General features: G+C 43.9%; 1 protein-coding gene across 4 annotated transcripts in view; it reads right to left on the bottom strand.

The window, feature by feature from the left end:
* LOC139273519 (collagen alpha-1(XV) chain-like) overlaps positions 1-27,862 on the bottom strand; it is a 539,503-nt gene that overhangs the window by 171,412 nt on the left and 340,229 nt on the right. For all 4 annotated transcript variants that reach the window (XM_070890449.1, XM_070890476.1, XM_070890459.1 and 1 more), the window contains exons 13-17: positions 15,799-15,861; positions 12,976-13,125; positions 8,617-8,679; positions 3,238-3,282; positions 1,652-1,786 (exon numbers count right to left, since the gene is read on the bottom strand). In XM_070890449.1, the coding sequence (XP_070746550.1) occupies positions 1,652-1,786; positions 3,238-3,282; positions 8,617-8,679; positions 12,976-13,125; positions 15,799-15,861 (456 nt within the window). The remainder of the gene's footprint in view (positions 1-1,651; positions 1,787-3,237; positions 3,283-8,616; positions 8,680-12,975; positions 13,126-15,798; positions 15,862-27,862) is intronic.

Raw genomic sequence — 27,862 nt, 5'->3', positions numbered from 1 at the left:
GGCTGGAATTTTCGGCCCATTATGATGTAAATGATGGAATAATGCTCTACAGTTGTAATTCCTGTCATTTGAACCCTGGCAACACTGAGCATTCCTGGCCAGGAGGAGCAGGGAGGGGCTTAAAATTTAAATCGATGGTTTGCCTCGTATATTCACTCGCAAAAAGATTGATTGCTTTAGGCAAAGTGCAAAGTTAACATTTTTTATTGAACTTTTGCAATTTGTTTGGTTCTTCAACTGGCGCGGCCTGTCAGTTACACTGCACCAAGGAACCTTCCCATCCCTTCTACCATGCCCCGGTGCCTCCCCTAATTCCACAATTCAGGGGTGCAGCCAAGGGGTGGCTGGAGCTCCCACCCTGCCAAGGCGTGTCGCCATTGTCAGTAAACAGGACTCACCAGCCTCAAATAAAAACCTTCTCTTGCATGGTGTGGGGGGGGTAGGGAATTGCAAAAGTTAGAGCAGGAGGTGATGACACGCCGCCCTCACCCCCGACCCTGGGAAAGAAAATGCAACAAACTTGGTTTAAAGCGTGGGCTGCACTATCATCCGAGGAAAAGGTAAATGGGTTGAATGGACATTCTCATGGCTTTAGTGCATTGGAGTGAACTGATAAAGATGATAGAGGATCTAAGTGAGTAAATATTGTGTTGATCAGGTTATTTCTACACAGTACAGTGGGGAGTTATGTGAGAGCATTCAACATAAATTCCACAAAAGCTATTAGTGCTGTCACTCCTCATTAGAGTATTGACCTGATACCTAACCCAGATAAATAGTAAAATGGAGCTGTAGTTATTTAGAATAAAAGCTTACTTTGATTACATGAGTGGGATGGTAGAATAACATAAGTGGTGGGATTTTCATCAAGGATTCTCCTGGTTGGCCTCCGGAACATCCCTTGAATGTCTCCCATGTGTTGGTGACCATAATGGGACACAGTACTCAAGCTGCAGTCTGGCTAGAGCAATATACAGTTTGGCCATCACTTCCTCTGACTTGTACTCTACTGGTTTGATTATTGTCTTCAATATCCTATTGGCTTGGTTGATTTCTGCTCTGCTTTGGTTGGACATATTGTGTGTTGAATCCACTTAAGACTCCTAGGTCTCTTTCAGCTGCAATCTTTGGCCATTTCAACACTACTTGTGGAGTACATGCTGTGATTATTCTCTCTTCCTATATGCATATACTTAACATTTGTCGATATTAAATTTCCTCTGCCATTTTTCTGCCCACATACATATTCTATCCAACTCATTCCATAATTTCTGAATTGCCCCCCTGAATCCGACACCCTTCCTAGTCTGGTGTCATCTGCAAATCTGATCAGTTTGCATCGAATTTCTCAATCATGGTCATTTCTGAGAAATAGCAGTGGTGACAACACCAGCCCCAGGATTGCCCCTCTCGGTACTTCCATCCCCCACCCAGCATAACTTCTCCAATAGTACTCTTTCCTTTCTAACCGTCAGCCATTTTCTTATACATTGCCATCATTAAAGCTTTGAGTTTAACTAAAAGCCTCTCATGCGGAACTTTGCTAAATGCCTTTTGGATATCTGCATTCAATACTAATCCAAAAGTTTTTAATGAGATAGTCACCAGCCCATCAACCTCAGAAACTCATCATTAGCGTCTAGAGAATTACCTCAAATCCAAAGTTAACACCACCACTGGCTGGCCCAGGGGGGCCTGGAAGTCCAGGTGGACCCTGTCGTCCCGGGCTTCCAGGCTGACCTGGAGGTCCTGGAGATCCTGGTAAGCCATTATCTCCAACTTCTCCCTGAAAAGGAACAATATTACAAACTTTATGGACAGTCATTCTTTTTAAACATATAAACTGGCCTCATCTGCCAATTCACTTCTTCAATATAATCCATATATCTCTTCACTGTACAGGGAGGGTGGGAGGGAGGAAGGAAGGGAGGGGAAATTCAGCAGCTCATGGAAAGAAGGTCTGTATTTTCTCTCCCAGTTTCTGGAGAACCAAACTCTTTTGCTCATGAGTCAATACAGTGAGAATTTCAACTTGAAGGAGGTCACTTCTACAGGTCTCCCGGGATACTGCTTATTTGCCACTGAAAGAATCTTTGAAAGAAGACAAATAATGACACCAAATCCTTTTTATCCACATTTGTCTCGAAGACGAAAGTAGTCTCACTTTTTTGTGCCATTTTATGTTCCATCAGCCTGGTGATAAGGAGTGTGGCCAACTGGTTTACAGAAGAACAGTAAAATACAGTGTCAGCCTTTAAAACAAAGATCATGAAAGAAATAACTTTTATTTATAGAGCACCTTTCATGGCCTCAGGACATCTCAAAGTACTCCACTGTTCTAATATAAGGAAATAAGTCAGCCAATTTGTGCATAGCAATGTCCCACAAACAGCAATAAGATAATGACCAGATGAACTGTTTTAGTGATGTTGGTTGAACAATAAATATTGGCCAGGACACCTCCTCTGCTCATCTTCAAAGAACACCATTGGAAGATTTACATCTACCCAAGGTGGTGGGGGTCTCAGTTTAAAATCACATCTGGAAGACTTGCAGCTCGTGAACAGTGTAGTTCTGGCCACAGCACTATACTGAGTGGTAGACTAGGTTATGTGCTCAAATATGTGGGGCTTGAACTTCTGTTTCAGAGGTGAGAATGCTAACACTGAGCCAAGTACCTTAGGGTAGTGAATGAAGTGACCACTATACCATTCAATACAAATCTACGAGGTTTTGCGTAGAGTGTACAACTGTGTGACTGCACCAAATTCAAAAATGGATTTGCACATTTGGCCCAGTAAGGAGATCAATTTCCACATGATTAGTTTTAGTGCTTTAGGTGGATTTCAGTAAAGTTTCATGCAGAACCTTTTTATATTTTTGTCAACGGCTACAGTAATGTAATAGATTTGTTATTGAACCAGCAACCCGGGGTCATGAGTTTGAATCCCACCATGCCAAATTGTGACACCAAATTCACTAAATCTGGTCATTTGTGGCTGGCACCAAAAAAAGGTGATCAGCAAAGGCTTTGGATTGCTGTAAAAACCCAAGTGGCTCCTCACCTCTAGCTGGCCTGGCTTACTTGTGACTCAAGTGCACACTATGTGGCTGACCCTTAATGTCCTATCAACTGCATAGCAAGCCACCCAGTTGTATCAAAAATAGCACCAACAATTGCTCTCAGGGCAACTAGGGGTGGGCAATCAGTGTGACCTTTAAATGTTTAAAATTTACCTTTACTCCTTGCAGACCAGGCAGACCATTTGAACCTTGATCACCCTGCAAACAAATACATTATATTGATTTTTCTTGTGTAAAACAGAAAGTTGCCATTGAATCCAAAATCACAGAAAACCATTAACAGTAGGTCACACATTCTTATGAGGCAGCAGAACATAAGAACATAAGAAATAGAAGCAGGAGTAGGTCATTCGGCCTCTCGAACCTGCTCCGCCATTCAATAAGATCATGGCTGATCTGATCATGGACTCAGCTCCGCTTCCCAGCCCGCTCCCCATAACCCTTTATCCCCTTATCGTTTAAGAAACTGTTTATTTCTGTCTTAAATATATTCAATGTCCCAGTTCCATGGCTCTCTGACAGCGAATTCCACAGATTAAAAACCCTCTGAGAAGAAATTTCTCCTCATCTCTGTTTTAAATGGGCGGCCCCTTATTCTAAGATCATGCCCTCTAGTTCTAGCCTCCCCCATCAGTGGAAACATCCTCTCTGCATCCACCTTGTCAAGCCCTCTCGTAATTTTATATGTTTCGATAAGATCACCTCTCATTCTTCTGAATTCCAATGAGTAGAGACCCAACTGACTCAACCTTTCCTCATATGTCAACCCCCTCATCCCCGGAATCAACCCAGTGAACCTTTTCTGAACTGCCTCCAAAGCAAGTATATCCTTTCGTAAATATGGAAACCCAAACTGCACGCAGTATTCCAGGCGTGGCCTCACCAATACCTTATATAGCTGTAGCAAGACTTCCCTGCTTTTATACTCCATTCCCTTTCCAATAAAGGCCAAGATACCATTGGCCTTCCTGATCACTTGCTGTACCTGCATACTAACCTTTTGTGTTTCATGCTGTACTGCGGCACTTTGCAATCTTTCTCCATTTAAATAATAACTTGCTCTTTGATTTTTTTTCTGCCAAAGTGCATGACCACACTTTCCAACATTATACTCCATCTGCCAAATTTTTGCCCACTCACTGAGCCTGTCTATGACCTTTTGCAGATTTTTTGTGTCCTCCTCACAAATTGTTTTTCCTCCCATCTTTGTATCATCAGCAAACTTGGCTACGTTACACTCAGTCCCTTCTTCCAAGTCGTTTAAATAGATTGTAAATAGTTGGGGTCCCAGCACTGATGCTTACGGCACCCCACTAGTTACTGATTGCCAACCCGAGAATGAACCATTTAACCCGACTCTCTGTTTTCTGTTCATTAGCCAATCCTCTATCCATGCTAATATATTACTCCCAACCCCATGAACTTTTATCTTGTGCAGTAACCTTTTATGTGATACCTTGTCAAATGCCTTCTGGAAGTCCAAATACACCACATCCACTGGTTCCCCTTTATCCACCCTGTTCGTTACATCTTTAAAGAATTCCAGTAAATTTGTCAAACATGACTGCCCCTTCATAAATCCATGCTGACTCTGCCTGACCGAATTTTGTTTTTCCAAATGTCCTGCTACTGCTTCTTTAATAATGGACTCCAACATTTCCCCAACCACAGATGTTAGGCTAACTGGTCTGTAGTTTCCTGCTTTTTGTCTGCCTTTTTTTAAAAAATAGGGGCATTACATTTGCAGTTTTCCAAGCTGTTATGCAGAAGCTACCTTCTACGTAACAGTCTAAATATTCCAAATACATGATGGCGATGAGGAACTAATCCGCCGACAGCGCAGATCAAGAAATCACAGGCACCCATCTTCAGTCCGAACTGACGACCATCAATTTTACCATCAGCTTCCTTGACTCTGATCCACAGCTCCCTGGGAGACTACTCATTTTGTATGGAAGTACAACATGTTTGCACGTTGTTGGCTGCATTCACTTCCTAACAATTTTTCATCATATTAATCAACTTAAAGCTTTGCCCAACTGACCTAAAGCGAGCAATCATTCTTTCTGTGCAGAATTTCCTCGAACAGTATATGTATTAAAACCTTACTATGCGCTCAAATTTCCCCAGGAGTTGCCCCATTTTTTTTGGAGTAAGTAGCTTTTTTTGGAGTAACTTAAAAATCGCAAATTTCCCCATTTAATTTGCTCCAGCGTAAGTCAGTTAGTTAACTTTATTTCTAGTTTCGTTTCTTCTCTCCAAAAGGGGGCATGACAAGCCAGTTATGCCTCTTCTGGCCATAGAAGCAAATTTGGCCAGCTGAAAATTACTCCAAACTAACCTAGGCCAGCGTATGTGGCCACTTTTGTAGGCACAGATAAACCTTACCTATATTTAAGAAATCTGCTCAAGTAGCCAGAGATGGGGGTGGGGGGAAGGTGAGTTAGAGGATTCTAAAGCACTAAACACCTTCACAACATCAGCACAACATCATTACACCTTCAGCACAACAGCTGCAAAACATCATCAAAAATAAAAGAAAAAGAAATCAGCTACTCAAAATAGAACAGTCCTACCTTGCCAACTGCAGAACACACCGGCTAGCCTCCCACCAGGGCTAGGGGCGGCAGGCACGCATGACTGTAGGGGTGAGGGATTTTTAGTTTTTACAATTGTCCCTAAATGTTGCATGGTCCTAATGGAACATGATTCAGTTTTCATGCAAAATATCTTTTATTGGATATTTTACAGTGCACTTCAACGACGACGACAACAACAGCAACAACAACAAAAGAAAGGCTGCACCCATCCCTCACCCACATCTCAGGAAAAGTACACGTCCTTATAGGGTCGGTGATAGTGGCGGGAGGGGGGGGTTGGGGGCCTGGCTTGGGTCTGACCGGTGGCTGTTGTGTGGAGTGAAGTGAGAGTGGCATTTGAGTCTCTGGTCTTTGTGCCCTTATTGCAGAAGCTAACTTCCTCATGGCATCTGCCATCGTTTGAACACCCTCTGAAATGCCTGCCCTCACTTCCCGTCTCAGTGCTGAGATTTCAACCGACAGTGTCGCTATCTCATCACGCACCCCACTGACAGCTGCCATGAGTGATCTTGTGAGGGCATTGGTCTCCTCACCCAATGAAACAACCTGATTAACCTCTGCTGAGAGCTGTATCTCAGGAGAGACTGGTCGGCTTCTCCTTCCCCTCGCCTGGGTCTGCCTAGTGGCACCCCTCCAATGCGAGGTGCAGGCTGGGACGGTGGGGCAGTGGGTGTCCCAACATGCATTTCACGACCGCCACTGGGACCCACGACCTCGGAAGGTGTGAAACCATGGAATGTCGCCGAGGAGCTCATGGAGGTTTCTGGCAGTGTGATGTCCTGTACTATGGACTGATCCATATCAAGGTCAGCATTCTCCCGAGCACACATTTCCATGGACGCCTCCTCCCCCCACCCGCCTTGGTCTGGAGCGCACACATCTCGATCCTCTGGTGGATCTTCAGGATGTTGACGATTGTCTTCTTCTTCTGTAAAATACAACAGAACAGTCAAATGGTTAGCAGCACAGGAGGGGGCAGGATGGGTGGCTTGAGTAGTCTGACGGGTAGCAGGCCAGTCAGCAGATTGATTTGAAGGGCGACTATGCATTTTAATGACTCACCCTCACTCTCGCGTGTGGGTCCAGCTTGTGCAGAGTTGATTCTTTTTCAGCAAGGCAGCAACCCTCTGTTCCAGGGGTGGCAGTTGGTGCAGATTTGGCAGCCCTCCTCCTGTTCTAAGTCTTGCCCTTTTGTTGTGGGCCAACCTCTTCTGCAAAGATTAAAATATTAATTTTCAGACATGGTGCGCTTCTGATGGGTGGGACACATATAGATGCTCACATTTTCAATTGCAATTCAATTTAAATATGAAGATATTACTTACACTCACTACTTGACCAACATCCTGCCAATTCTTCTTGCACTGGCTTCCAGATCTTGTGATATTGACCCCTGCGGAGTATTCTTCTGCAACTAGGTTCCATCTTCTTCTCATTTCCTTGGGTGAAACTTTTGACGGACCACTCTTGCTGATACCCAGCTCCAGCCATTCCTCCTCACTAGTTTCTCCACTTCCACATGGAGGAAATTCTTTGTTCGTGTTGCACGTTCTTGTGCCATTCGTGTATTGGACCTACACTCAGGTAATGTTCAAAAATCACACTTCTCACCTTTTTTTCATCTATCCAGCACTCCTTTCCACTCCCTCAGCCACACAAAAATCAGTATTTAAACTGTACCTTTATATATAGTCCATTACCAATGATTCTGAGGATGCTCTCCCTTTAATTGGCCGATTGCCAAGCTTCCTGTTGCACTAAGAATGCCTGCCACTGAAATTCCCAGTGTGCATGCAAACAGACATGCCTCCCCCTACCAGCACTCCACAAGACGCTGGGCCCAAGCTCCGCCGCCCGCCCCCCCGCCGGCTGCGCTGAGTAAGCGCGGCCGAAGCTCCGCCCCCCTGCAGGCTCTGCAGCACCACGCTGATGGATCCGGATGACAAGGGAGCGGCTAAAGTGGAAGGTTAAGTTTTTGGCGCGTTTCTTGGCTTAGAAAGTCGGCGTGCCATCCCTAACTGCGTTACTCTAGGCGGCTGGGGAAATGTGGGCCCATACAAATTACTTGCACTACATTGATAACAAGGCTCATTACAAACCACATACAATTATCATTAAGGCTAACCTGGCTAAAATATTTGACAAAAGCCGGCAGAATTATATGTTCTGCATAGATTAAGCTTTAGTTCTTCTGCAGCTTGGCAGATCGCAGAAAACAGACTATTGGGGCCAACCTCCTTTACTAACACTCCATTTGCTTTCTCACAATTGGACAGACATGAACTGCTGTGTGGGCGGAGACAAAAAGACAATAGCGGATAATACAAACTGACGATCAAGGGAGACTTGTTTTTTTCTGCTCATCCTGATGCTGGCAGTTAGACTCCTGTTGGTTTCATTAATTTAAAAAATCACATCACAAAGAAAGTGAATAGAATTGAAGTCATATGAGTTTCTGATGTGCTCGCTTGTTCAACGAAAACAGGAAAACGTTTAAATATTGAAAATCGAAGACAGGGTTATACCGCAGAGAAATGAGAGCGAGTTAATCAGTCTAACAAATAGATAAACAGAAGTTAAACTAAAAATAAGGAAGAAAAACAAAGCGATAGACAAAAGGAGACGGATCTTTGTGGCGCATTTAGGAAAAGTTTAAAACAAGCTGAAAGAAAAGTATGTGGGGTGCAGGGAGAGGAACGTAGCAAAGGATTTAACACAATAATAAAACATCTTTATCAGCATCAGAATTGCAAGATTGATTAGGGATGAAATTGGAAGTGGAAACACATAAATGTGGTGAAGTAATTGAAATAGCAGGATTATTTAATGGGTATTTTCTAATGGGAGTTCATTGCAGACGCCAGTGAATTGACTACCATGGTACACCATGAACTTGTACACTGAACCACATCACAATATTTGCAAGACTTACCTTTTGTCCTTTTGTCCCTGATTCACCAAGAGTCCCATCCACTCCTGGTGGTCCCTTTGGACCCTATAAATGATGAGCAACCAATTAATGGAGTGCAGGAGAACTTACCATAAACACACACTATTGCATGAAACCAAAAGCCTTTGAGATGAGTGCTGCCACATGCACCAGCTATTCACAGATGTGGAAACAGATACTGACAATAACATCCATGCAGATGTTGCTGCTTCCTTTAAAGCTCTAATTCATAGATGAGCAATTACAGCTATGTGTCAACACCAATGAACTGAAAACAATTTGCATTATGTTGTCTTTCAGAACAAAAGAAACAGTTGCATTTATATTGCGCCTTTCATGACTACTGGATGTCCCAAAGTGCTTTACAGCCAATGAAGTACTTTTTGTAGTCACTGTTGCAATGTAGGAAACGTGGCAGCCAATTTGCGCACCAATTTCAACACCATAGGATTTGTATAAACAATGGTGATAGCAACGGTCCATCACTGGGTTTGTGCCAAATGCATTGGACTACATGGTTTAGTGCAAGCAGTGTTTCTGACTCTGTCTGGATCACAAAATGATCTGTGTCAAGCATTAGTGAACTTTTGCAATGTATCTGGAGATTCACGGGAGCCAGAGATCAATTCAGCTGGCTGACAAAGGCTTGAATAAATGGTTGACAAATCTGGTTGGATAATTACCAAACTTTAGATTACAAATATATGAAAAAAGTACAGGAAAAGACCAACTGGCCTATCAAGCATGTCCCATCCTGACAAGATAGAACCCACATGCACCATCAAAGTAAGGACAGAACTCGGTTACGTTAGGAAGTTTTTCTCCCCGAGAAGGATGGACCTGTAGAACAGGTTGCCAGCTTGTGTGGTGAACACTGATTTGCTGAATTCAAGCAAGCGAGTGTTGGACTTGTTTCTGGCTGGGGTGGAGATCACCTTGCATAAGAGGTAGGTGACTTGTAACATTAATGAGGGCCATGGTGGTCTCCTGGTAGAGTTTCAATCAACTAAGGGGGTCAGAGAGGAATTTTCCAGATTTCTCCCGCCCCCCAGTTGGCCTGGGTTTTTAATCTGGCTTTTCTCCTCTCCCAGGAAATCACATGGCTCCAGGTGGGTGGGGAATGTAGTGTGATACATAAGGCATTACAACTGTATGGGACATGCTGGATAGAGCAGTAAGCCTTTGACTGGTCATCATTTTTTGTATGTTTGTACACCATCCTCAGTAACCCAATCTCCTGAAGAGACAAAAAAAAATTCTACAGAGAGAACTCCGTGGACCAATTCAGCAGAAGAAAACTCTGGGAAATTCCTTTCTGACCCTCAAAAGCAATCAAGTAAGCTCTTGAATACCATGGTTACGATATCACTTGTCCTAATTACCCAATCAGCTTCTGCAACTCAAGATGTCCATGTATAGGTAGGCCTTGGAAAAGCTCTTTTAAAAAATAAAAACTTGTTTCTTTTTGGATGTAAAATCTGATAACCATGTAGGATTCACACCTCCTGCAATGGAATAGAATGATGATGAATTGTACAGCAATGATTCTTAAAAGATATTGATTGTCAGCAGTACACCTTTGAACAAGTGGGACATGTGGCAGCAATAACCTAGTATTTGTTAGTATTTGCTGTTAACTGTTGCTTTTTTAAAAACAGGCAGATTTCAGCATGGACCATGTTTCATTGATCAAGCTGTTTTATGTCATCGTGCAAGCCAAAGGCAGATTATGCCAAACTCTTGCATAATGCACCTATAGTTCAAGTCAATCTTTCCTCCTGTTAATAATTGTACACAAGATGCTTCACATTGTATACAGTGCCAGCACGTATCTTCTCATGGTAGAAGCAGCAAGGCTGCCTTAAAGCCACAACAAAAGAGAATTAAAGCTGAATCTGGAATACATAAAATACTTTTAAGCAATTTTCGCATCAAAGGGGGGAAAAATGCACAAGCATCGGATACTCCTAAAACAAAATATTAGGCCATCAGTGGACTAGGGGTGTAAGTGATCTCATACAAATCTCGTTAGAAGTGCAGTGATAAAGTGGTCATTCACAGAGCAATCAAGATGTGCCGGGATTAGAACTGAGGTACTTTATGTGGGATGTGTATGCAGATTATGTTTATTTACATTTGATATTAAGTCTGGGGGGTAATGAAGTTATGTAAACTTTCAAATTATCTCGAATACTGACATTTTTCTATTCCTGTTGCAGTGGGGAAGAGAGACATCCCCACCCTGCTCAAATTCTATCCATTTTTCACTTTAACAGGGTTTCCAGTAGCAATTTCTTAATCACTGTTGTTTTGCTTGCTGTGCAATATTTTGTTTTTGCCCCTTAGAACCATCACTGGAGCTACCTATGGGAATTCCACTTTCTCACATGTTTGGAAGAAGAGCGCCCATGGAGGGATACCAAGCAAGTCGAGGTGTTCAAAAGGTCTTCTGTGCCACTTGCCAGTACCTGCATATCTACAATTATGGACAAAAGTGGCCAGACTACATGCTGGTAGACAGAGACTCTGTTTTTCCAAAGGAAGCTGCCAATTTCATCACTAGGATATAGGATTGACAAACTAACTGGAATGTTAGATGCTTCATCAGAAGCACTCGATCACATGCTTTCAGTGGCATTAAAGACTGTATTTCAGGGTGGCAAGAGCCAACACAGGCTGATTTTCTGCACCTGGCAATTCTGCAGACCCTGGCATACCTACCTGGTACCTACTGTAGGGAACTGCTTTCACTGAGTCCAGGTCAGCAGAGAGTCAGATATTGAGCCAATCTCAAAAGCAACTCAAAAAAGGACCACCTCCCTCCAGCAAATAGAGGGTCAGGCACTGGGCTGCTTCATCACTCTCCTGCAGATTCATGCCTGCACTTTGGTTTCTCACTGTGCCTGAATCTTCTTAGTCCCCTGCTGATGGGTATTGAAGACCCTCCAATAGCTTTCAGAATTTTTGGCACCCTATTATTCCTTTAATTGTCCCCATCCTTTTAAATTTTATTTGCATGTAGTTTTCTGCTCCAACCATTAGGATGCTCACTACAGCCATCCAAATCTGTACCTTTAAAGATGTAATACTTCCATTTGAGTCCAACTAAAACCAAACCATTGCCATTCGAGGATAAACTATGGCAAAAGAGGAAAATCTGGGCGTGCGCCTTTAATAATTGATAGAAACAACATCTTCACTACTCTATTGAAGGGCCGACAGGAATGGAGATGCAGTGATTCAGCATTGGACTGCAAGGCAAATGAAGGTTATGTAGCATGTCGGGGTGTGTTGCTGAATGCCCTAAAGCATTCCTGGGGTGTTTATCGTAGGCATGAGCAGCCTATGTCAAAGATTAAAACCTTACTGAGCTTACGGATTAGGCCTGAAGTCCAAGGTGATGAAAAACTTGGAAGTTAACCAGAAACCTAAATAACTTTAGGAAACAACAGTGTAAGGGCAATAAGGGTAGTTGGAAAGATAAGAGGAATCACATTTTTGAGAGAGAGTGAATAACAACAAATTTGCAAGGAGGAAGAAAAATGGATCTGGAGTGAGAGAAACTACTGGGACACACTTGATGTTGGTGATTGGAAAATGGAGGCAAGTTAAAAGTGGAAGAGAAGTATTGGCAGAGGTTGGGGGGGGGGGGGAGGTGGAGGAGAAAGAGATATGATTCCTATTCAAAAAACACTTCTTCATACTCTCTCTTAAAAATAAATGGTTACAGGCTCTGATGAAGGGTCCTAGCAGAAACCTTTCCCTCTTTCAGGAACACTGACCTAAATGCCCAACTGGACAATACTGCAAGATTAACATTCATCACAGCTCATGTGAGGATATACAGACATGTTGTATGTGAGGATATACAGGCATGTTTAATCACATTACCAGTTAGAACCCATACAGTGTGGTCTAATATTTATAAGTACAAAGAAATGTTATCTCCCACAAGCCTGTGACTGCACTTTCTTACATAGCACACTGAGTACTTTGCCCGATTAATGCAGAACGCAAGCACAAGCACAACAATGCAAGTCAGTGTTACGAGCCAGAAACATGGTGAACCTAGCAGGCTGAATTTTTTTTATTTATTAAAAAAAAAACGCCTCTTCAGCCTACTTCTAAAAAATCAGTGCATTTAGGAGTGTAATGGATCTGAACGAGCCGGCTGAATACCTCACCAGAACCGCTAAATTCCTCATCAAATACCTGTAAAAGTTTAAAGTCAGAACACGTCAATATGACAGGGGACTGATATCAGGTTCTAATCAGAAATAAAAACAGTAATATGAAAACCAAAATAATAGTTAAGAAAGATGTAAAGTGATATTTACTTACTGGCTCACCCAGTTCGCCATCTTGCCCAGGGTGACCAGGGGGACCACGGGGTCCTGGGGAGCCGACAATGTTTGGATTGATCACTTCTGATTGAACTGGGATACCTGGTGGTCCTGGCAAACCTGGAGGGCCTGGTGGTCCAGGCATACCCTAGAAAACAGAAAGGCACACTATTATTAAACTTGCTGTTTGGTAGTGCAGTGGTTATATTACTGGACTAGTAATCCAGAGGCCTGGACTAATAATCCAGGGAATGTGAGTTCAAATCCCACCGTGGCAGTCTGAGAATTTGAATTAAGTTTTAAAAAGCCTGGAAATAAAAAGCTGGTATCATGACGCTGTCAATTAAAATCTTAACTGGCTCATTAACCTGTCAGGAAACCTGCTGTTCTTACTTGATCTGGCCGACATGTGACTCCAATCCCACCTCAATATGAATGACTTGTAACTGCCTAGCAAGCTACCCAGTTGTATGAAACCACAATCAGCAGTTCAAGAAGAAGGCACGCCACCATTTTCTCAGAGCAACTAGGAATGGGCAATAAATGCCGACCTTGCCGGTGATGCCCACATCCAGAGAATGAATGAAATCAAAGTAAGGTAATATCTCCCTGCTGGTAACTTCAGGGATGATTCTGTGGCCCCGTGACCCCACGGTTTCCCAAACTGCTCTCTCTGCAAGCACCACATCATGGAAACATGCCTTTTATGGCAGCACACAAAACTAAAAGAGAAGTGATTGCTCATTTTATGAAAGAGATCGATACTGTAATAAAGCTACAAAAAGGAAAAACAGATCAAGGAATGCAAAACTTTTGCATATTATAAGAAATTATTTTATGGCTTTTAAAAAAAACTTTTAAAAAATTACATATTTTCCAATAACGTGATCAAATTTACTGACTGAATTGTCTTTATGTTTTTCGATGTCTTCGTTTAAGTTTTTAACGTAAAATTTTTGGTCTGTCTCAAAGGCATAGGTTTTGAAAGGAATATTTTTAGCAAGACTGTTTTGGAGCCTTCAATCACTCAGTGCACTCTGAGCATAGAAACATAGAAAGTAGGAGTAAGCCATTCGGCCCTTCGAGCCTGCACCACCATTCAATATGATCATGGCTGATCATGCAACTTCAGTACCCCTTTCCTGCTTTCTCTCCATACCCCTTGATCCCTTTAGCCGTAAGGGCCACATCTAACTCCCTTTTGAATATATCTAATGAACTGGACTCAACAACTTTCTATGGTAGAGAATTTCACAGGTTCACAATTCTCTGGGTGAAGAAGTTTCTCCTCATCTCATTCCTAAATGGCTTACCACTTATCCTTAGACTGTGACCACTGGTTCTGGACTTCCCCAACATCGGGAACATTCTTCCTGCATCTAACCTGTTCAATCATGTCAGAATTTTATGTTTCTATGAGATCCCCTCTCATTCATCTAAATTCCAGTGAATACAAGCCTAGTCGATCCAGTCTTTCTTCATATGTCAGTCCTGCCATCCCGGGAATCAGTCTGGTGAATCTTCGCTGCACTCCCTCAATAGCAAGAATGTCCTTCCTCAGATTAGGAGACCAAAATTGCACACAATATTCAAGGTGTGATCTCACCAAAGCCCTGTACAACTGCAGTAAGACCCTCCCTGCTCCTATACTCAAATCCCCTCGCTATGAAGGCCAGCATGCCATTTGCCTTCTTTACTGCCTGCTGTACCTGCATGCCTACCTTCAATGACTGATGTACCATAACACCCAAGTCTTGTTGCACCTCCCCTTTTACTAATCTGTCACCATTCAGATAATAATTTGCCTTCCTGTTTTTGCAACCAAAGTGGATAACCTCACATTTATCCACATTATACTGCATCTGTCATGCATTTGCCCACTCATCTAACCTGTCCAAGTCCCCCTGCAGCCTCCTAGCATCCTCCTCGCAGCTCGCACTGCCACCCAGCTTAGTGTCACCTGCAAACTTGGAGATATTACATTCAAGTGCATGTGCAATTTGTAGAATTTCCCAACATGCAAAGTGTGCATCAACAAGAGGTTAAGGGTCGAAATGTGTGTCCCTTCATTCGGTAGGGCTTTGAGTTTCTTTGCTTTGTCGAAAAGACTTTGAAAGAAATTGGAGATTGAATTCTCAAAGCAAGTGATGGCACTTATTCAATGTATTAACATTTTGCTTTTTTGTTATGAACTCCTCACAAAGAACACTTGCAAGTGGCAATACCTGTTATGGATTTGTTGTTGATAGTTAGAAAAGAAGTCAAAGAGATTGTTTATTGACTATAGATTTTTTTTTAGCCAATTACCTCTTTATTTTGATTGTATATATTCAATTAAAAGTTGTCTCTCCTCTGCACCATTTGAAGCTTCAGGAATGAAAAAAAAAGAACTTGGAAACTGTGTAGGTAACAATTGTTTTAGTATTTTATGAAGTAATATAATTTGTTTCTGAAAGACTATATCATTCAGCAAACTAATAGTGCAGTAAAAGGTTAAATTTTCTGCTTTTATGCTCCTGATGCCAGGAATGAATATTGGGAAAATGTGTGCAACTTTCATCGATTAATTTTAAGAAGCAAGAAAAGTTACCCTTTAATGCTTTAAGGCAGGAATATAAAGTCAGGAATTAGCTGATAATGGCCAAAAATGATTTGCAGATGAAAGCTTACAGGTGGGGGTTTGGGGCCTGATTGTTCAAATGGGGCCAAAGGCATTTTGAGTCCCATTCTTCTGGCCTCGATTCAGAACCTGCATTCACCACTACTGAAGCTGTGGAACTTGGCAAATATACCCTTTATATTGTCAGAGTGAGACACTCACTCGAATTTTCTCCATGTCATTGTCACTATCATCGAAACCAGAACCTTCAGCATCAAGGATATTCTGCAGAGTGAGAAAAGAGAAAAATAAGATCAACAGCTAGTGAACTGGCATCTGGATATGATCAATATTTTCACAATCTACAGTTTTTAACTCCCCTTGACCTGATTTGCTTCATTGTTCTATCCTGTTCAATTTGTTGATATTTATACATTTTCATCAGGAAGCATCTCACTTTGTCGTCTGTAACCCCTGTTAATACAGGCTGAAAATTCCATACACTGAAGTTAGCTCACAGGTGGTGACATCCTGCCCCTTACTGAAGCTCCCCCTCCCCCTCCCCCCCCCCCCCGCTATACTTTCCACCAGCTGCTCCCGCCCAAACCGTCATGGTGGTGATAAGCCCCTTATCACCAAATCTCACCTCGCTATCTCCCCTACTCCTCCTTTGAGCACCTCACCCTGTTCCAACCCGCTCGCCTCTCCTTTAAAATCCTCATTTTCTACTGCCAAGCCCCACCCAGAGTTTCTCACTGAAATATCCTCACTGCTTTCCTCTCTCATCCTCTGCAATGAGTGTCTCCTCATCCTCAGTGATTTCAGTCCCCATCTCAACTCTAACCCGACCCTTTCTCCTCAGATTTCACTGTCCTCCTGTCTTTCCTTAATCTCTCCCTTCATATAAATTCTCCTACCCATTTTCATGGTCACCCCATTGACATTGCCATCTCCCTTCTCCTCTTTATTTCCATCATCTCAATCACAGACAAGGCCATTTCTGACCACTTATTGTATCCCACACCACCCACATCCTCCCAAACCCACTTCCTTCTGCATCCACCCCTGCAATAAACTCTCTCCCAAGTCATTTACAACTGCACTTTCAAACTCCCAACTGTCTTTTCTTTGGTCCTCCATTTGCCATGATGCTTCTGCAGCTGTCAATATACTCAACCACTCGCTTACATCCACTTTTGATGCCCTTGTTCCCAGTAAAGCCTTTATTCTCTCCCACCTTGGTCATTCCATCTGATATGGTCATTATCTTCCTGCCCTCAAGTCTAAGGGGTGCAGATTTAAGCGTTTCTGGCACACAACTGATTTAGCTATCCATCGCCAGATCCAGCTGGGCCACGTCAAACACTATCAGACCCTGCTCTCCTGTGCCGAAACTACACATGACTCCAGGATAATCCTAGGGAGCAAAAATAGCCCTTCGCTTCTTTTCTCCACTACCAATTGCCTCCTCAAAACCGTCTCCCCTCACCTCACCTCCAGAAAAAGATGCAAGGAGCTCATAGACTTCTTTGTTACTACGATTGAGATCATCCGTTCAGCTGCCTCTGCCACTTCCCTATCTTCCCCTTGCCCACCAAGCTAAACCTCCACAAGGCTCTCCCTGCCCTTAACCCAAACCCAGCACTTTATCTAATTACTCTCCATACTTTCTTCATGAAACTCTCCAATCTCATTTATGATGTATGAGATCCAGCTCCTGCTCCCTTGACCCCATTCTCACTAAACTGACCACCCAACTTCCCTTCCTGCACCAGTGCGAGCTGAAATTGCAAATGGTTCTGTCTCCTCCGGTACTGTCCCCCTCCCTTTCAAAACTGTTGGCATCACCCAGCGCCTCAAAAAAATACTTTCAACCTCACAGTTGTTGCAAATTACCTCCTCTCCTCCCCTCCAATCTCCCTTTCCTTTCTAATGTTCTTGAAAGTGTTGTTGCCTCCCAAATCAATTTCCATCTTTCCCGCAACTTCCTGTTTGAATCTCTCCAATCAGAGTTCTGCCCTTGCCACAGCACTGAAATGACCCTAATGAAAGTCACAGATGAACTCCTTGTTTGTGGTGCATTATCCCTCCTCGCCCTCTTTGACATGTCGACCACACCACCTTCCTCCAATGTCTTTCCTCCTTTGTCCAGTTAAATGGGACTGCCCTTGCTTGGTTCCACTCATTCCTATCCAATTGTAGCCAGAGCATCTCCAGTAATGGGTTCTCTTCTTGCCCCTGCCAAACCCCCATGTGATTGACTGGAGATCTTTTCATCGTAACCCATCTCAAGAATTTACTGACTTGTTCAAGCCAAAAAAAGGTTTAAAGCTTTGAAGCGGCAGACATCAGACCTTTGACATATGTGGAAATCAGCGACAGTTATAAAAGGTGCCAGACAATGAAACAAGACATAACTTTGAGTTAAGTTACAGACATAGTCTGGGATGTTCCTTGGGCCTGCTCCTGCTCTACTGCCATAACTTCGCCAGAAATGTTGTTTATGTACATAACGTGCTTTCCACTGCATGTCCGTGATGGAGCGGGAGCAGCTCCGAGGAAATTCCTGGTCATATATTATAGATCTATATTATGGAGTGTGCTCCTGGAGTAGAGCCTTGTCCACTGACAGCACATATCAGGAAATTACACAGGCATAGTCCATGACTTTTCATTCATAATGGCTGGAAATTTATGGGCTGCATGCATGCAATTTCTGTGTTACATGCTCCCCGAGGTGACTCTCTGTGCAGGGAGCACACAGCTGGAAAATGTATCTTTCTACCTCTTTCTTAAACAAGTACAAGATGAACCTATACCCAAATAAACTCATTTGGGCTCACGTCATGATCAATGCAATTAAACAAAGAGTGCCCATGCATTCATACAGGGACAGAGCAAGGGGGTGGGGGTGGCAGATGGGGCAGTTGCCTGTGGCCCAAGCCTAGAGTGGGGCCCATACAGGGTTGGATTAACGGTAAGGGTAAACTTTATTGACATAAGTGACGTAGCAAGAGCGGAGCGAAGCCGCGAGGGCTCAGGCGCAGGTTATTCTCGACTTGATGTAAACAGACTCTAGATGCCCTTTACCTAGAGATACATTCTACACACAAATTGGGGGCGAAACAAAGGAAACAACACCAACTACATGAGGAGCAAAAGAGACAAGTAAACTACTGCTTAAACTAGATAATTTTTTCCAACTAAAAACTCAAGATCATGAAGGTGAAGGCCAAGATGATGCTGTGCAGTCAACTTCAACAACGAAACCACTCGTGGCACCGGACCCGGAGTTGGCCGAGGTGGAGCTCCAAGTCCAAAAAGTTGAGGAAGATGAAAACCAACTGGCGCATACTGAGCTGAAAGAGGTGCAACTTATGAGTGACATTGGGCTGTGGGGAGACAATATCTCAGAAGGCATGCAAAGCCATTGGATTGCAAAAGGTAGTGAGGACTGCCGAAACTGTGATAAAAACTTCCAAAACTCCGACGTGATTCATACCAAGGAAGGATGTTGCCGATACTGCTCGAAGTCCTTCTTCACATGTGTGCACCGGCTGACAGAGGAACGTGTGGAGCGAACGTGGCTCTGTTATTCACCTTCAAACCGCAGAGTAAACTACTTTGCTTGCAAGGTCACAGCACGAACAAGTAGTCACTTTACTCATGGGTTTAGTGACTGGAAGCATGCGGATGAGAGGATTTCATCTCATGAAAACAGCCACCAGCATAGAGAAGCCATGGTAAGAATGTGCACTAGACAATCAGGCACTGGTTGTGTGGATAGTCATATTGTCTTCCAGTTTGAAAATGAATAGCAGTAGTGGCGCAAGGTGCTAGAGCGGGCTGTCTGTGTGATAACATTTCTCTGTGAACGAGGTATTTCATTGCAAGGCAGAAACAAAATCGTTGGGTCTCCAAGTAATGGTAATTATCTGGGTGTGTTGCATTTCTTGCTGAACACATCAAGCGATTCGCCAACAAAGGCAAGGAGCATACTTCATACTTGTGTTCCACCACTTGTGAAAACTGATTAGTCTGATGGAGTCTGATGGGTGGCAAAGTATGAGAGACGGTTATCCAGGAATTGAAATCAGCAAAATTCTATTCAATATCTGTTGATTCAACACTCAGATCAGCTGACATTTGTCATCCGCTATGTTCTACCGACTGGTCCTGAGGAAAGGTTCCTAAAGTTCTTGCTGATAATCGGTCATACTGGACAAGAAATAGCAGAAATAATACTGGCCTTTCTGGATGAGAACGGGATCGATATTGTCAAACTGGGCAAATTGGATTCACCTATTCTCGTTATTTGGAACACAGTCCTGAAACGCTTTCACCTGACCAATCTTTCGCTGCAAGAGACCGGCTTGAATCTGAATGTCATAGTGTCCTTACTCGAGTCCCTTGTCGATTTTGTCAAGACCCAGTGGACAGAGTTTGAAGACTTCGAAGACCTAGGGATTAAACTGTGTGGCCACAACGAGGCGCGTCCGGGTATGCAATCGCTGCTATGATGATGGAAATGCTGAAAACACTGTGCAGTCACCCAAGGAGAAATTCAAAACTGAAGTCTTCTTTGTCATCATTGATCAACTAATCAGTACCTTGAAACACTGCCTTGAAGCATACAAGGAAATCAACAGTAAGTTTGGATTCCTGTCCAAGCTAGCCGCTCTCTCAACTCATGAGATCAAGCAAGCCACAGCAAACCTTGTCCGCTCCTATCCCAAAGATCTGGAACTGATGATTGAAAGTGAATTCATCCAGTTTTCCAGCTTGGTGGCATCCTCAACAGAGCTTCAAACCTCAATTTGTGTCAAACAAACTAAGTCAGCAGAGCTGAGACTGTATCAATTCCTTCATACACACGCCCTTACCCAAACCTTTTCTAACATTGAAATAGCTCTTCGGATATATCTGTCGATGATGGTATCAAATTGCAGTGGTGAGCGGTTCTTCTTGAAACTAAAACGCATCACGGATGAGGTCAGGAACCGAATGGGACAAGATCGACTTAATAGTCTTTCAATCATGAGCATCGAGAGTGAAGTACTGAGAGGACTTTATTGATGAGTTTAGCCGACGAAAATCTAGGAAAAGACCAATGTAATGTTATACTTGTAGTTGCCTCTGTCGAGAAAATGGAATACAAATGACAAATGATGGTCTTCCAAAAAAATTGCGCTGTCTTGTTCTAAATTGTTGTCATTGTCGATTTAGTTTCAAAATGTAAGGATTTAAAAAAGTTAAAGGTCAGGACCTGGCCTTAACCTGATGCATACTCGTATAGTGCCCTGTGACTTAGCTCATTAATGTCATTTACCGCAGGATGTGACTGGGAGTAGGGGGCCCATGGGTCGGGGTACTGCTGGGGGCCCGCGGCACCCTTAATCCATCCCTGCAAACATATACCATCTTATTAAATCTTCAGGATATCCAAAAGCCTTTTACAATGAATGGATTATTGTTTAAAGTACAAGATACAACAACAGCAAACAAAAGATGTTGACTGAGGGAGAAATGTAGGCTGAAACAGCAGGAGAACCCCCTGCTCTTCTTCCAATAATGCCCTGGGATTTTTTACATCCCTTTGAAGCCTTGGTTTAACATCTCACCTGAAAGATGGCATTTCCGACAGTGCAGCACTCACTCCCTCAGGACTGCACTGTACTGCCAACCTAGATTACGTGCTCAAGTCTGTGGGCTCAATCTTCCCCAATGCCGTTTTTTGGCGTATTTTAAGAGTTATGCCCGTTTTCTTTGGCCCCGACTACTCCAAAAAAATAACTTGAAAGCTTCCCTGTTCTCATTTTTGAAATTGGTGCCCGCAGCCTGTATTGGTGCCGCGCAGCCTGTATTGGTGCCGCGCAGCCTGTATTGGTGCCGCGCAGCCTGTATTGGTGCCGCGCAGCCTGTATTGGTGCCGCGCAGCCTGTATTGGTGCCGCGCAGCCTGTATTGGTGCCGCGCAGCCTGTCATTTAGCTTCGGGGGGGGGGCCTAATGTCTGCGCCGAAAAAAGAATGCTCCCCCTTCTGCGCATACTTGGGTAAAAAAAATGATGTTTTTTACGTGACTGCAATGTGCGCGCATGCCCAGTACACCTCGCCGTCTGCATTCAACCATTTTTAAAGAGCCAGTTTGAGTGCTGTGAGAACTTTAATTCTCAGTGGAAAGAATCAGAGCTGCAATATGCAATGCGGTGCAAAGACCAAGAATTTCTCACAAGAGGAAGTGGAGGCACTGGTTACTGTAATTGAGGCCAGATGGCAGGAGCTGGACACCAGCAGAGGTCACAGAAAAGTTTAACCAAAAGAAATGAAGAAACGCTGGAACCACCTTGCAGAAGATTACTGTGCAATGGTGACCACCCCGAGGTCCGAAGGCCAGTGCAAAAAGAAGTAGCAGGCCCTTGTCAAGTAGTTAGTGTAAGTAATATTTTCATTTATTCACTAGAATTGCAATTTTAAATGTGATCATCTGTATGTTGACATAGCAGAAAGACACGCTCTCTAAAAAGTTATATTTTCATCTTTGCAGAGGAAGGTGGCACACAACAAAAGAGAGAGAACTCTAACAGAAGGAGGCCCAGCAAATCTGCACCCACTGACACCCTTGGAAGAGAGGGTCACTGCTTTGATGGGTCCGGCCTGGAGAAAAGCAACCACCACTGCACAAGCTGGGCCCACGCTCGAGGAAGAGGGTAAGTCCTGCAAATTCCACAGTCTGGCTTTGCTAAATGTTAAGTACTGCGCGGGCTAGCCATGCTTCGGTTCATGGGGATGTCTCCATCAGCTACGCTTCGGTTGATGCAATGTGCTATCGTTTATCGTGGTCCTTAAAATGAGCCTGCTGCCCGCGCTGTGTGAGCCTACTCATGCCACTCTTCCCCCTCCTCTGCTGCTAACCATTTGTCTGTTTTATTATATTTTGCAGAACTTGAGGCCAACCCTGATGAGGTGGAAGATTCAGACACGGACGAGTCTGAAGAGGAGAACATCTTCCAATATCACCTTCTAGACCAAGAGTATGGGGATGAAAGTGAGGGTGAGTGGGAGGGGGAGGATGAAGCTCCCACTGTTGTACTCACTTTGAAGGAGGTGCTGGTGCCGCCCCTTCCCTGAGGGGTACGAGTGTTGGGACATTTCATAGTTTCACACAGTCTGAGACTGTGAGTTCAAGTGGGGTGCAGCAAGCCACACCCAGGGCCCCACCGTCCGAGGCTGAGGGTCCCAGTGGGATGCAGCGAGCCACACCCAGGGTGAGGTGGGGAAGGAGAGCTCGACCGAACTCTCCTGAGGTGCAGGATCTAACAGATGTGGTTCAAATGATGGCAATGAGTGAGGAGAGCACTGACCTTACAAGATCACTCCTGGACACCATCGGGACTGTTGGGAGAAGTAAGAACACTCTCGCGAGAAATGGAAACATTGTCCGGGCACATTAGGGATGAAATGTCGCAGGTAGCTGATACACTGTCGGTGAACATGAGGGAGGGAATGTTGCAGGTAGTTGAGACGCTGTTGGGGCACATGAGAGAGGGATTGTCGGAGGTAGCTGCTGCAATAAGGGAACACACCCAGACTCCGCATCCATTGATGGAAGTAACTGCCACTCCCACTCCAATTCCCAGATCAACTTCTGAAGAGGATCAAGCCAGGCCTTCCACATTACCGCCTGCCCATACCCCCCATCAAGAAGTGCGCATTACCTGAGATGCTCGAAAGAATAAGCTTGGTACCAACCCAAGAAATGCTGTGCCACCGCCTGCGAGCAGGGGCGGAGTTACCAAGACCAAGTGCAGAGGGCGGTCTTAGAATAAGATGGAGGAGAGATGGGTGCAGCCTTTCTTTGCTGCTGTTGCTGTTGTTGTTGTTGTTATTATTGTTAATACTGTTCTCAAATTAAAAGCTTTTTGTAAGTTATGTAAATTTACAAGTTTAAATGTTTGTAAGTGATCTTAAAGTTTATAAGTGATCTTAACTGAAAATTTTAAAGTTTGATACAAGAATATTTTAATTTTTTTATTAAAGTTAAGTTAAGTACAAACAAGAGTTAAACTTTTGAATAAAATATATTTTAAGTTATAACTGTATCATTTACATTATTTGTTCCATTATTAACACAACTGTTTGAACTAAAAAAGAATAATTTCCATTATTTGTTCCATTAACACAACACAACATTACGGAACATGTCCAAACAGTAAACATGGTCCATTTGGTATAGTTGCCGCTGAACCTTCAGGCAACAAAGCGTTCATGGATGAGCTGCTGGCGCAAGGCTTGAGTAATCGTTAAAGGGGCACGACAGCCCACCGTACTCCGCCGTCGTGCTCCGGGTTCAGGTAGTTGCATGGCTTCCTCATCCTTCTCCTCCTCCTTCTTGCCATCTGCATCTTCCTCCTCCTCATCATCAGCCACTCTCACCTCAAGTGGGTTTTCTACTACCAGCTGTTGCTGCCTCATGATGGCTAAGTTATGCAGTATACAGCACACAACAGTGAACTGACCGACAATCTCAGGGGAGTATTGCAAGTAACCTCCGGAATGGTCCAGGCATCGGAAACGTTGCTTCAAGATGCCAATGGTCCTCTCTATTATGCTGCGCGTCGCAATGTGAGACATGTTGTATTCCCAGTCAGCTTCCGTCCGGGTTACGTGTAGGGGTGTCATGAACCAGGTGGCGAGGCCGTACCTTTTGTCCCCCAGTAGCCAGCTCTGCCCTTCTGGCTGCTGCTGAAACATGGCAGATATAGCACTCTCGCGTAGGATGAGCACATCATGGATGCTCCCAGGTTATCTCGCATCAACTGCCATGATGCGATGCATGTCATAGAAACATAGAAACATAGAAAATAGGTGCAGGAGGAGGCCATTCGGTCCTTCGAGCCTGCACCGCCATTCAATATGAACATGGCTGATCATGCAACCTCAGTACCCAACCCCTGCCTTCTCTCCTTACCCTCTGATCCCTTTAGCCGTAAGGGCCACATCTAACTCCCTTTTGAATATGTCCAACGAATTGGACTCCACAACTTTCTGTGGCAGAGAATTCCACAGGTTCACAACTCTCTGGGTGAAAAAGTTTCTCCTCATCTCGGTCTTATAATGCTTATCCCTTATCCTTAGACTGTGTCCCCTGGTTCTGGACTTCCCCAACATCGGGAACATTCTTCTTGTATCTAACCTGTCCAGTCCCGTCAGAATTTTAAACGTTTCTATGAGATCCCGTCTAATTCTTCTAAATTCCAGTGAGTATAAGCCTAACCAATCCAGTCTTTCCTCATATGTCAGTCCTGCCATCCCGGGAATCAGTCTAGTGAATCTTCGCTGCACTCCCTCAATAGCAAGCACATCCTTCCTCAGATTAGGAGACCAAAACTGCACACAATACGCAAGGTGTGGTCTCAGCAAGGCCCTGTACAACTGCAGCAAGACCTCCCTGCTCCAAGACTCCTGCTCCTGACTGCTGTACCTGCATGCCTACCTTCAATGACTGATGTACCATGACACCCAGGTCTCGTTGCACCTCCCCTTTTACTAATTTGTCACCATTCAGATAATAATCTGCCTTCATGTTTTTGCCACCAAAGTGGATAACCTCACATTTATCCACATTATACTGCATCTGCCATGCATTTGCCCATTCACCTAACCTGTCCAAGTCACCCTGCAGCTCGCCCTGCCACCCAGCTTAGTGTCATCTGCAAACTTGGAGATATTACATTCAATTCCTTTGTCTAAATCATTAATGTATATTGTAAATAACTGGGGTCCCAGCACTGAACCCTGCGGCACCCCACTAGTCACTACCTGCCATTCTGAAAAGGACTCATTTATTCCCACTCTTTGCTTCCTGTCTGACAACCATTTCCCTATCCATGTCAATATTTTACCCCCAATACCATGTGCCTTAATTTTGCACACTAATCTCTTGTGTGGGACCTTGTCAAAAGCCTTTTGAAAGTCCAAATACACCACATCCACTGATTCTTCCTTACCCACTCTATTAGTTACATCCTCAAAAAATTCCAGAAGGTTTGTCAAGCATGATTTCCCTTTCATAAATCCATGCTGATTTGGACCGATCCTGTCACTGCTTTCCAAATGTGCTGCTATTACATCTTTAATAATTGACTCCAGCTTTTTCCCCACCACCGATGTCAAGCTAACCATTTATAATTCCCCATTTTCCCTCTCCCTCCTTTTTTAAAAAGTGGGGTTACATTAGCTACCCTCCAATCCATAGGAACTGATCCTGAGTCTATGGAATGTTGGAAAATGACCACCAATGCATCAACTATTTTAGGGCCACTTCCTTAAGTACTCTGGGATGCAGACTATCAGGCCCTGGGGATTTAGGGCCTTCAGTCCCTTCAATTTCCCTCATTTCCCGCTTCTCGCTAGATCCTCGGTCCTCTTGTATTTTCGGGAGGTTATTCGTGTCTTCCTTATTGAAGACAGAACGAATGTTTTTGTTCAATTGGTCTGCCATTTCCTTGTTCCCATGATAAATTCAACTGATTCTGACTACAAGGGACCAACATTAGTCTTCACTAATCTTTTTCTCTTCACATATCTATAGAAGCTTTTCCAGTCAGTTTTTATGTTCCCTGCAAGCTTACTCTCATACTCTATTTTCCCCTTCCTAATTAAACCCTTAAATCCTCTGCTGAATTCTAAATTTTTCCCAGTCCTCAGGTTTGCTGCTTTTTCTGGCCAATTTATGTGCCTCTTCCCTGGATTTAACACTATCCCCAATTTCCCTTGTTAGCCGTGGTTGAGCCACCTTTCCTTTTTTATTTTTACACCACACAGGGATGTACAATTATTGTAGTTCATCCATGTGATCTTTAAATGTCTGCCATTGCCTATCCACTGTCAACCCTTTAAGTATCATTTGCCAGTCTATCCTAGCCAATTCACATCTCATACCATCGAAGTTTCCTTTCTTTAAGTTCAGGACCTTAGTCTCTGAATTAACTGTGTCACTCTCCATCTTAATGAAGAATTCTACCATATTATGGTCACTCTTCCCCAAGGAGCCTCACAAGGCTAGATTGCTAATTAATCCTCTCTAGTTACACAAGACCTAGTCTCGGATGGCCTGCTCTCTAGTTGGTTCCTCGACATATTGGTCCAGAAAACCATCCCTTATATACGCCAGGAAATCCTCCTCCACAGTATTGCTACCAGTTTGGTTAGCCCAATCAATATGTAGATTAAAGTCACCCATGATAACTGCTGTACCCTTGTCATCACAGACGAGCTGCACATTCATGAAGTGGAAGCATTTTCTGTTCCTGTACATCTCAGAATCCTCCAAAAGGTGCTTGCAAGGCAATGTGGGTACAATCAATGCAGCCCTGTACCTTTGGGAAGCCAGCAATCCTGGCTGTCACACATTGCCTGGGTGATCAGGGGGAACTTTATGTATTCATTCTTCCGGACATATAGTACAGCAGTCACCTGCCAAATGCAGATATGTGTTGCATGTTGAGAAATGGCTCACACATCCCCAGTTGTGGCCTGGAATGATCCAATTGCAAGAATGAAAGTGCAGCTGTAATCTTTACTTCAACTGACAAAGCAGTCCTCCTGACGCTTCTAGGGTGCAAGTCTGCTTTTATTAACTCACAGATCTTGGTTACGTCTTTGCGGAAATGCAGCCTTCTCACACAGTCTGCATCACTTGGGTGTAGGTATGAACACCTGTCTCAATATACCCAATGTGGGTAAGGCCTCCTGCCCATCATCCTACGTGCTCGGAGGTTCCTCAGGTGATGCTGCCTAATCAATCTCCTCCGCCACAGCACCATCATGCAGAAGGCTTGCACGAGGTATGGCATTGTCAATATTGTGCCCATGATTAAATTGAGACTTTGCAAGAAGCTGAGAACAGCAGGACAAAGCACTCACACCTTCTTTCTTCTCTCTCCCCAAGGTGGACGACTGAGTATAGACCACGCCCTGGTTTGCGCTTACGCAATAGGCTTGCTTAGAATGGGAAGCTAGGCATTCAATGAAGAAATGAAGTCTAATGCAATTGTTTAATTTTTGATGTTTTTCAAAGTACCACACTACCACCAGGCTCGAGGGTGCGCGTGTCGGTCGGCAGAATCGCTCCCTTGCCTGGACACAGGGGCTCGTCTTCCACCAGCCCCCCAGGGCTTCTTTTGAAGCTGCTGTATAGCCTAAGGGTTCTAATTTCTTATATAAGTGGCTGGTAGTTTAGTTCGGCTTCCTCCCCACCACACCCCACCCCCCACCTCTGAGCTTC

This window comes from Pristiophorus japonicus, chromosome 1, assembly GCF_044704955.1.
Source record: "Pristiophorus japonicus isolate sPriJap1 chromosome 1, sPriJap1.hap1, whole genome shotgun sequence".
Taxonomy (NCBI): Eukaryota; Metazoa; Chordata; class Chondrichthyes; family Pristiophoridae; genus Pristiophorus; species Pristiophorus japonicus.
This window is presented reverse-complemented; position numbering and strand designations above follow the sequence as displayed.